We start from the raw sequence: 11,263 nt of genomic DNA, 5'->3' as shown, positions 1-11,263 counted from the left end.
CACTTTCAACAACTTTTTGCCAATTTCTACCCATTGTTTGGCCTCTGTTTTTTTTTTTTTAAATTTTCACCCATTTCTGACTTTGTTTTGCCACTTTTTCCATCTCCATGATCTCAAGTTGTCTGGGCCCCAGAAAGCTCTCCCCTTTATCTCCCCTTATATGCCACCTTGACTGTAACATTATCTAAAAAGTCTATTTTGTGTCGATTTAAATATGGTGTGCCTTGAGATTTTGGCTGAACCTTGGGCAAAAAAAAGTTTGAAAAACCACTGCCTTAGGGTCTACAGAGATTGGTCTAAAAAATAAGAACTGAGAATCTGTTCTTAATGATGGCAGAGGTCAGAGGGGAAAGACCAGACTGGTTTTAACATATAGAAAGGTAAAAGTAACTCAAATAACCACTCGTTACAACCAGGGAATGCAGAAGAGCATCTCTGAGAGCATATGTTGAACCGTGAAGCAGATTAGCTTCAGTAGCAAAAGACCACAATGGTTCTGCTAGGACAAGAAACTGAGGCTGCAGTGCATATCACAAAAACTGTAGACAATTGGACAAACAATGCCTAGTTTGAAGTCTGCTTTCTGCCGTGACATTTGAGTGGCAAAATCAGAATTTGGCATAAACATTCTGAAAGTTTGACAGACGACTAACGGCACGTTCAAAGTCACTTGTCTTTGTTCTGATCAGCAGATCATCTCGACCATGTCTACATGCCTAAATGCACTGGTTACTGCCATGTCATTGGTGGGCTAGATATTTCTGTTAAGGAGCAGTTTAACAAGTATATCTAATGAGGTGGTTGCCGAGTGTGTGTTGTACTGGCAAAATTGCAAAATTAGACAACAAAAGAAAAAAGCCATCTTCATATCGATCCAGTGAAGTTTTATTCTTTGAACTCTGAACTGTATTCATTATATTGACAACTTCTTTGAGAGAAATGAGTGCTCCCTGAAAGAATAAAATCTTACATTTAAAGAGTAAAGAGGAATCAGAGTACAACACACAAAAAAAGTCATAAACTTGGCTGAGGTGCAGACTGCTGTGTATGTAGAGAAGTGAAAATAATGGAAATAACAGTATTTGAAGGTGTGGTGGAAAAAAAGACAACCTAATGTGGCTCTGAGAGAAGATGTGCAAAATCAGGTGTTATTAGAGCCGAGAAAACTGGGCAAGATGTCCAGCCAGGGAAAGAGAAGCCATGTGGATTTTGGTCAAACTTTACACCAACAGTTAAAACTGAATAAAGCACAATGACATTTTGTTTAATCTCTCTACAGTTTGCATAACAATCCTAATATAAGATAGAAAGTCATGGGATACAAGCTGAGAGTAAGCAAATGTTGAGGAGAGACACCAAGTGCAAATGATGTTAACAAAGACGAGACTGAACATCGTCAACAATCAAAGTGGCTGCATTCGTTCCCTTGCTGACATTTTTACATCAGGGAGACTATGCATGCTGTCCTCTTAAGGGCACTTTATTTTGGAGAACATTACTCATAAACTTGGTTCTATCCCTTGTATCACCTATTTCAACAACCCTCAAAATAACTGTACAGCAACCAAACCATAATTTGGATTTGCTCTGGTAGTAAAATCCCTAAAGAAACTGATTTTTCTGAACTGAATCTACACAGACAGCCTAATGCCAAATGTTCTGGTTTGGGACTGAAGGTTTGGGAGAGGTATGGGAGGGAAAGCTCCAGAAAACTAGACTGATGAACCCCTTAACTATTCACTAACAGACCAGAACTGTCAGCTAAGTGCCGTGTTTCCATCATATATTCAAAGGGGTTCATGAGTCCTTGTTTTCCAGGGCTCACAGAGGTGAAACAAAGCACAGCTAACCCCCAGCCCTCCTGTCTGGGCAAACTAGCTTGCTATCACAGCTTTATGCCGCCACCTCTGCAGCAGGGGCAGCCTCAGCCTCAGGGGCTGCAGAGCCAGTCTCTGCCTCAGCAGGAGGAGCAGGAGGGGCTTCATCTACTGGTGCCGTACCAGAGCTTTCAGCTGCTGGAGCTTCTGCTGGTGCCACCTCTGCAGCAGCAACTTCCACAGGGGCTGGAGCAGCTTCAGGGACTGCCTCTGCCACGACAGGTGCAGCAGCTTCTTCTACGACTGCAACAACTTCTACGACGGCTGGCTCAACTGCTGGCTCAGCTGCAGCCTCAGCAACAACCACTTCGGCGACCACGGCAGGTACTTCTTCAGCCACAGCCACGGCCTCAACGACAGGTTCAGCAGCAGTCTCTGCTACGGGCTCAGCCACTGGCTCAGCTACGGGTTCTGCAGGAGCAGGGACAGACTCGGCAACGACTTCAGCGGCTGGTGCTGCCTCTTCCACTGGGGCGGGTTCAGCTGCAGGAGCTGGTGCTTCTGGGGCTGGCGCTTCTGGTGCAGGAGCTGCTGCTTCTGGTGCAGGAGCTGCTGCTTCTTCTGGAGCTGTAATAGAAAGTTAAAAATAAACAAGTGCATTTTCTCTTTATTTAATGTTGAAAATGAACTAAGACCTAACTTCATAAATAAAGCAGCTAATGCAATGAGGCTGAGATTCCTGGGTATATATAACCATTTTGATCATTCTTGTGCATCATAGGCAAAAGATGTGGCTGCTTGATACACTGGGAAGATTATCAGATGAAAGGTTACACATGTCCAATTGCACTGGGCAGTGCCACCTAGGTTATAATAGTTTGGGATTTAGTTCGTTTTAACTTTTAGTAGTCAAGTTCAGTTTAGGTTTTACTGGGGGTTTATTATATTTAGTCATTTTACAAAAATGCTTCATTTTAATTTTGTTTATTAGTATCAGTTTTTTCAATAATATGTTGGGGTTAGATCTAAAGTGGCCCAAAAAAGGTTATCATACAATTTTTAAAAGTAATTTCATGCAGGCTGCTGTTCACTTTTCATTTTATTTATTCAGATTTGATATCTGAAAACAACTAAAGGCCTAAAATTAACCCCTGTGTGAAGTCTTCCAATTTCTTCCAATCTCTCCAGGCTTTGGTGTTCACATCAGTCGGCTGTCAAAGACTAATACAAGGGAAATTCTGTCCCCAATTTTCTTTTATTTCAGTGAGTTTTGTAAGCACTCAGTTTATTTTATGTAAAGCTCAGCTTTTATTCAGTTTCACTTAACTAAAACTATTTTAATTCTAGTTATTTAGTTAGATATAATAACCTTGCTGGGCTTATTTGAATTAAAAATGAAAAGAACATATTAGTGAGGAAATGTAATGATGTGCAGATGAAAAAGCACAAGGTGCAAAGTAAAGTCAAATCCTTGTCTAATGGGACAGAAATGTGTTTATCTTAAATAATAAACTATATCTTATCAAAACCTAACTTAAAATCAATGGGCCCCGGAATACTTTCAACCAGTAAAGTAGGGTTGAAGGTGGTGAGCTGACGTCTTAAAGGGTGAAAGGGTGAAGCAGCATAATATTAGCAAAGTGAGGGGTAATCCTTAATCCCTAAATGCCAGCCAGAGGACCAAAATATAACTGCTGACCTCACTGAAGCTGTGGACACTAATGACTCTGAAATATTTTGTCTATAAAGATTCATAAAGAGATGACACATCAGGGACCCGACACAGGAGGGATCACTCTGTCTTTAGCTGGCTGCAGCTAAAGACATCCTCAGAAGAGTGAATCAACTAAAGCAAATTTCAAGGTCATGCCACTAAATCACTGTAAGGACTGGAAAGTCATGACATTACTGCACTCCAAATGTAGTTTTATAGAAGGTAATGTTGTTCCAGCACATTGCTGTAGAAGCGAGGTCTTGATAGCTACAGCTTTGCCTACTCTCATCAACCCTTTACTTTTCCTCTAGCAGGAAGCTTACACACGTCTCAAACCACAGAATGGATTGCAATGATTCTACAACACAGATTAGATCCTCACTCAGTACCTACTGTAATAACTTATATTATCTGGCTACAAGATTGAGTCAAAGTTCTGATACGATTCCGATACTTCAGTTAATGGGGTTTAGCAAAAATGGCATCCATTTCCGCTGGCCTCTGCATTCTTTCTAGCTTAACTTTGGTAGCATTTTCCCTGTAAGCATGTCACTTTGCTGACATCAGCAGCTTAAAATAGCTTTGCAGTAGCATGAATGGCTAGTTCCATAAAAATTGATTGAAGTTGATGATTCTTTTAGAAATCTTGTGCTTGTGTCCCACTGGATCCTGTCCTGGTGACTAGTTATTAAATAAATCTAGATTTTTGCCCTACCAAAGTTGAGTTTTCATGATGGACTGCAGCCATCAACACTCAAACTTTAACCAAGTTGTATCGTTGAGGAGAAAAAAAAAAAAAAAGGATTTTCATTTTCCACTGTGGGATCAAGTAGGATTTATCAGGTACACATAAATTTAGCATTGCTAAAGGTCTGTTTAACAACAACAAAATAAAAAAAAAGAGGACAAACAAATAAGATCACAATGGATTATGCAACTTGGCAACACAAAATTGAATGGATATCCCATCTGACGTTTCCTCAGATTAATGCATCTGACAACATGATCTCAAGCTACAAATCACTTTTGAGCGTCACCATGTGCCTCACAGTCTCTCTCATCGTTCCCTGTCATTTCTGTTAGATTATGTAATGCAATCAGGCCTGTTGAAAGCTAAGTGGTTCCTCTTTTTCTTACTCCAAAGGATTTCAGCTTTAACTTTCCAGCTGCGTGTCCACAACTGAACTAATGGCAGCTTTTGCTGTTCCCTTTACCAAGTAGTTAGATGATCCGGGCGCAGGGCCATGATCGCTCCGGGCTGAAACTAGCTGACTAGACAAATAATTTACAGACAGAAATCAAAACTGACAGGCAAGATAAAGCCATTGAGAGTGATCAGTCTACCATGTTTGATGTTTGGGTGGTGAAGCCAGAATCGGGACAGGCCAGGAAGACCCTCTGCTTCCAGTTTCTCTGAACTATTTGGTTTGAGTAATTGAAATCAGCACTACAATCAACACTGAAATTAAATTAACGTAAGGCTCAACTACATGCTGAGTTTATTGGCCCATTTAGTAAAAAAGTGTAGAGATCATCAATCTAACCAAGTTATAGACCGTAAAAAGGCATAGTTAGAGACAAACAGATTGAAAGAGATTACCAAACAACTTGTAGTTTTTCAAATTGACTTTTAGCTATACAATAGCGGCTCTGGGATGATCATTTTAATTCCTCTCATCTTTGTTTCAGACTTTAATATCTCACCATTGCTCTGATTATTTTCACACAAAATTTTAGTACATAAATTCTTTTCCCACAGGAAGAATTGTGATCACTTTGAGATCCTTTATCATTGTTACTGACACATTTGGTCAAAAAATCAGCATGGTATTTTGCTTTATGGCCAAATATCTGACAAACTGTTCTATTTTGGGCAGGTTTGTTTGGACTAAACTTTGTTGTCCTTGCAGGTCAATTACGACCCACCCTGGTTTCACCGTTTTTAACACAATAGTATAAAGTGTTTGTTATTTCTATGCCACATAATTTTTCTCCAACTCCATTTTGTCATTTACACTTTCCTTATATTTATGGCCATTTTTGCCTCATTCACCTGAGATTACTCATTTCGTAGTGTTAAAATAAAAATAACTTTTTTTGTAACTCTCGGTAATTTTAGAGAAACATTGGATTATTGATGATTAGAGACTGGTCATTTTTAAATTTCAGTTAGAATTTTCTAACCATGAATATATTTTTATTTGTGGCAAATAATCACACGTGTTGTCCTCAGGGTCAAAATGCCCTGGTTTGGTTTGCGTTGTTATAAAGCATATGTACAATCTAGCACCCTTTATGTGTTTAGGCTTTATTAGCCAACTATATCCAAGTCATTCACACAAATTTTCAACTTCAAAGAATTCCGTGTTTATTCAATAAAACAGGACATTATAACAATTAAACTAAAATGATATATACTACAAAAATCATACCAATCAAAACACAGCCACTTGACATTGATAGCAAGTCTGTTTCTTTGTTGGTGACATAGGATTCATCTAATATAAAAACAGTGCAAATTTTGTTTTCTGGCCCTGAATGCCCTTGCAGACAATTTTATGTCTAAGGTAATCCTGTCAGTTTTTTGTGTGACTGACCTTTTGCTGCTGAGCCTGTGCTGGCCTCACCGTTGACTGCCTTGTAGGCCTGAAAGAGAGCAGATATGCACTTATTACATTCCAGCACAAATGCTGACCATATGAAATGATAGCAGTATTACAAAATGCCACCTTATGCTAACATTTTGGCTTGTATGAAACGGCACGACTGCCAAGAGCCTAACAGTACACATGAACAACTCTGCCCTGACAATAGCTGTGTGGAGAATGCACAAAGGACCTTCTGTGTCCGAGTTCTGCTGATGTCTGATACACAGTCCAGACTGTCCTGAGGCTGCATGGTAACTGGCTCTGCTGATCATTTTAGTTTGGAAGTAGAGGTCTGTGCTGCCACTGGTGTTTCATTAACCTGGAGAAATTTCACAAGTACTCACATAGACGACTGCAGCAGTGAGGCCTCCTCCACAGAGAACAAAGTACGCCATGTTGGTGGAGCCACCTGGGACCCCAAAGGCCATGTGTCGCACTGGAACTGCACAGAGACACAAAAGAGAAGAAAGGGGGATTAATTTTAACTCAAAATGACAGAAATCATGAAAGCACTGCAATGGAAAGAGGTACATGCAGCTGTTTGCACCTTAATTAAAGTGACAAGCATTTTTAGAAGGGCTGTTAAAAGATTAGAAGCGATGAGATTAATCATGATTAAAAATTTTTTAGTTAATCAGGATTAATATCAATCTGTCTTTTACACATAGCCTTTTGAAATTGCACCGTTTAGCCTTAACACTTGTTGCTACAGTTTGGATTTTTGGATGAAAATAAAGGGTTAATGACTTCCTGTTTGAATTCAGACCTGCTTTTATTTTGCAAGAGAATAAGTATGACATGAACTTAACCATAGAAAAGAGAACCTGTTATGGATAGAGGCAATAAGGGAACAACAAAAATGTAGCCTACATGTTTGATAATACAAGGTGCAGGACAGTTTTTAAAAAGTGAAATGAGATGCAGTAGTGGACTTATTTCACATCACGGTGGCTCCAGAGAGATGTTGCAGTGGCTAAAACAAAGCATGCAATTTTAAAAGAACACTGCTCTAAATATGGACTTTGATTGCGTCAGGATGAATGCATTTATGCGAACAGCCTTAATTTCTAGTTTTGCAGGTTTTCAAAAGGTCCATTTCACTTGTTTGGAAATTGTTTTACTGTTGAGGGTGCACAAGTTTCTAGTTCTAATGTGTGCACAAAATGAAAGTTTTAACAAAAAATACTGCATTGCTCAGAGCTAACTGGGGTTACTCAGTGCAAAGCAAATCATGTCTACACTTCGTACCATAATATGGTTTACAAATGGAGCCAACAATTGTCTGAAAATGTGAATAAGTTCAAAGTTCTTGCCCAATTCTTAGCTTTTAGTCTGCAGTTTCTACAAATGTGACTTTGGGGCTATAATCAGTAAATAGAGTACAATATTTTTTTCTTTCAATATAGAGATTCTGTCCAATTTGAAAAGGGATCTTCAAGGGTAATGTAAGAGTGAGCATCAATAAGTAAAAAAGCCCAAAAAAAGTTGTTTACATTTGATAATGAAAGGTTTTTCAGGAAACTGAGCGACTTGGCAGACTGTGCATTCTGATAGCGCCAAGTGTCATCATCCTTTAATCCAGTTACACAAGACAGTGCTGGACAGTTGTAGCAGAGAAGATGGAAAGACTTAGCAGCAGCCAAACCAAACACCTATCTGTCCCTTAAATTAAATCACCGGCACAAACAAACACTGAAGCTCTTCCTGCTTAATGAACAAAACAACAACAAAACAAATTCCAATTATCTTGTAGTTTTAATTTCAAGGAACTACTCCCTCCACATGTTTCAGACTCACTGAGGGTCTGTCAAATGCTTCTTAGCAGGCTGTTGTGGTTGGAGGAGACACTACGCTCTGCACAACCAGAGAAAAGATTTGCTTGGGTTTACAGGATTGCCAGTGGTGCATGCAGAAGATGCCATAAATAAAACCTCCCTGCATCCCAAACAGCACCTAATCTCTTCCTACCTGGACCTCACACACACACAAGTTTACAGTACATATGATATCTTTAGCATGATTTACACAATCAGTGTGTGCACATGCACGTGGTTTACTCAGCAGGCTGAGTGGGCCACCTGAAGCAGTGAGAGAACACAATGTACAGCACACGGCACGCCCCCTTTTGTCCTTAGCATGCTACATGTGTGTTTAAGCTAATCATAAGTCATCCTGTGACTTTTACTCCAGCAGCCTGTATCTATAGAGACATTAAAGAGTATCACCTGTGGAATTCAGCATGTGTTTGAGCAGTCACAGATGTAAACTTGCATCAGTTTCAGTCACTTAATTTTTTTATTTGAATGACAGTGCAGCCAACCTCCAGATCACATGACAAAGCTCATTTCATCACTCAAAAAAAAAACAACAAAACAAAACACTAAAGCTGGTGTTGCATTAATGGCAAAAGTCATGATCTCAAAGACTGGACGTTTGAAAGATCAAGTAGTTAGGCTACCTGTACAAAAAGAACCCACTAACAAGTTTCACCAACACTTGCAGGTTTCCTTGATATCTTTGGGCTGAAGTGACCTTTACAAAAGGTCAAAAAACATTGAGCACCAAGCAACAGCAGACAAAGAAGAATTTTTCTAAATTAGGTGGACACTTTGGATGGATTTAAGTTTCTCCTGGTGACTTTTTCTCCCAGTTTAAAGTCTTAAATATTGAAAGGATGACGAGTAATGGTTGCTCCACAGTTAAGATAACTTTTCTATGGGGTAACATTAGCTTGATTCGAGAGATGCAACCTTATTCCGTAAAGAGTCTTGCAAAATAAGTTGTGAATTCAAGGAAGAACTAGGAGTTTACAATGCTGTCAGATGGGCTTACAAAATATTTAGCTTCAGCCTGCAGACATCAGCTTAGCTTTGCACAAAGACTGGAAATGTAACTTAAATCCTAAATGCTTTTGTCATCATACACAAGGTGCATCCTGGAGTTGCAAAAAAGTATATGATTTATGATGGAATTATAACTCTTAAGACTTTGAGTTCTGTGCTAGTGAAACTGATAAGATAGCATGTTAAAGGCTTGCCTTTATACTACCTTTACAGTTTCCACATCTTTGCTAAACTGAGCTAAGCAGGTGATTCATAAATGAGTAAAACCACACCAAACAGTGCTGTGCATGGTGATGTTGTGGATGCTGAGTATATACGGTAGTAAGTCCTCCCTCCTCTAATACCCATGACACAGCAGCACTACGCAGGACAAGTCCAAGTACAGGTTATTTATACGAGTAATCAGTTAATCCCTGCAGCGAGGCCTATGCCTGTAAAAATGGACACTCATGTCAGGCAACAGCAGACAAGATGGCTGCTGTGATAGCAGTGACACATGTGTTTGGACATGTATGTTGGGTGAAGGTACTCCTCTGCTACTGTCTGTCAGAACCATGTGCTCCCTGAGAAAAAAGAGGAGGGGCAGGGGGCTGGTGGGTGTGCAGACGTGTAGGACAACCAGTAAAGAACTGGTGAGGCCCTGACAAACAACCAGTTTTCCCCTCTCTCATACTGAAAGAGCTCTGGTCTTGCAGAGACTTTGGAGTGTGCTTTCAGTAAGAGCGTCACCAGAAGTTCTCTGAAAGGAAATTAAAACAGAAGTGCACCCTGAGGCTGGATTCCATAAGCTCACGCACCAAATGATCCAGAAAAGTGAAAAGAAAAGCATCCTGAAAACACAAGTGACAAACCCTCACATCCCCTCCCCCTCTCCACATACACAAACCTGCAAAGTCAGAAATGAAGCAGACGCACTTCAGCTAAGCATATTTCACATATGTTTTGATGTTTCAAATATTTACAAAGTTTAGATCGTAAACTTAAGTCATTCATAGGATTTGGGGGGGGGTAAAGCCTCTGCAGAGCACAAATGAACTCCATGTGGCCATGCTCATAAAAAGAAGTCCTGGGACAACGTGTAACCACGACAAAGAATCGCTTTTAAATGTATATTTCTTTGCAAAATGCACCGTGCTCCCAGATTTATATAACGAAACTAATACATTTTGTGCATCTTGGTTAAAAAGCGTAAAATGAGAGAGTTTGAGCCGTGTATGAGATGCGCTCTTTCATAATCACTGTGCAAGAACTGCGTGTTCCCAAAGCAGGACACACCTCCTTCTGACTGCATGGCTGCACAATGGAAACCACTTTAATGGAGCTTTATAAGGACTTAAACACGTATAAAAAAATAAAGATACGCTTTTCAGAGAAAGGGGAAACTGGTGCAGAGATGGGAAAACGTGGAAAATGTTTTTTTTAGTCGAGTTAACGCACTTTGGACAGCTTTACAACCTGTGATTGATTCAGTCAACGGTGAAAATAATTTAATAAAACTAGTGGTAAGTTACGTCAAGAGAACGCTACGCCTTGACTTTGCTCTGGTAACAGGTTTGAAAGTAAATCGTCTGAATCAATTAAAGCGTCGATACTTGACTTCTTGACTCACCGTTTCTGGATGTAGGTTTAAGGGCACTCCGTGCCAGAGGCCCGATTCTCTGCCATGCCCGTCTGCAGAACATGTTTGCTCGGTCTTCAGCTGCAGGTAAATGTGTCTATCCGCGTGTTTCCAGCGGCTTTTAAAGATGACTGAGGAGGGGCTGCTGTCCAATGATGAGAGCAAAGTGCTCACCCCCTTTTCACAGAGGAGAAGTGCTCCGGCGTGCCCCCTAGTGGTGGGAATAATATGAGGCTGTAAAGATAGTTCTCCTGCAGGTTCTCCTGATACATTTGTCAAATAAGCCGAGGTGTAAAGTAACTAATATTTACTCAGATTACTGTAACTGATTAGCTTTCTGTCTACTTGTATTTTTGAGTCATTTTTAAAATCAGTATTTTTACTTTTACCTTTACTTAATCATATTTTGGGAGAGGTATTGTACTTCGTTACAATTTAAAAAGCATCAAGTTCTGAGTACAGACATAAGCACCGAAAGCAAAATTGGGAAGGTGTAAGCATCCAGGTGTAACCTGGATGGAGATTCATATTCTCAGTTGTTAGCCTACTGCACATTAAAGAAATACCACAATTCACTGTACAGTACTTTGAGTAAACTTTAAATTATCTTCTTTTTACTTTTG

The 11,263-nt window shown here is 39.9% G+C and overlaps 1 protein-coding gene across 1 annotated transcript; it reads right to left on the bottom strand.

The window, feature by feature from the left end:
- Nucleotides 1-867: 867 nt before the first annotated feature.
- On the bottom strand, nucleotides 868-10,799 carry LOC121509090 (skin secretory protein xP2-like). The gene is made up of 4 exons (XM_041786315.1): nucleotides 10,632-10,799; nucleotides 6,524-6,621; nucleotides 6,129-6,177; nucleotides 868-2,444 (listed from the first exon to the last, which is right to left on the bottom strand). Exons 1-4 carry the CDS (start codon nucleotides 10,702-10,704, stop codon nucleotides 1,894-1,896), a joined length of 771 nt encoding a protein of 256 aa, XP_041642249.1. The 5' UTR covers nucleotides 10,705-10,799; the 3' UTR covers nucleotides 868-1,893.
- Nucleotides 10,800-11,263: the final 464 nt, after the last annotated feature.

Source organism: Cheilinus undulatus, linkage group 4, assembly GCF_018320785.1.
Source record: "Cheilinus undulatus linkage group 4, ASM1832078v1, whole genome shotgun sequence".
Taxonomy (NCBI): Eukaryota; Metazoa; Chordata; class Actinopteri; order Labriformes; family Labridae; genus Cheilinus; species Cheilinus undulatus.
This window is presented reverse-complemented; position numbering and strand designations above follow the sequence as displayed.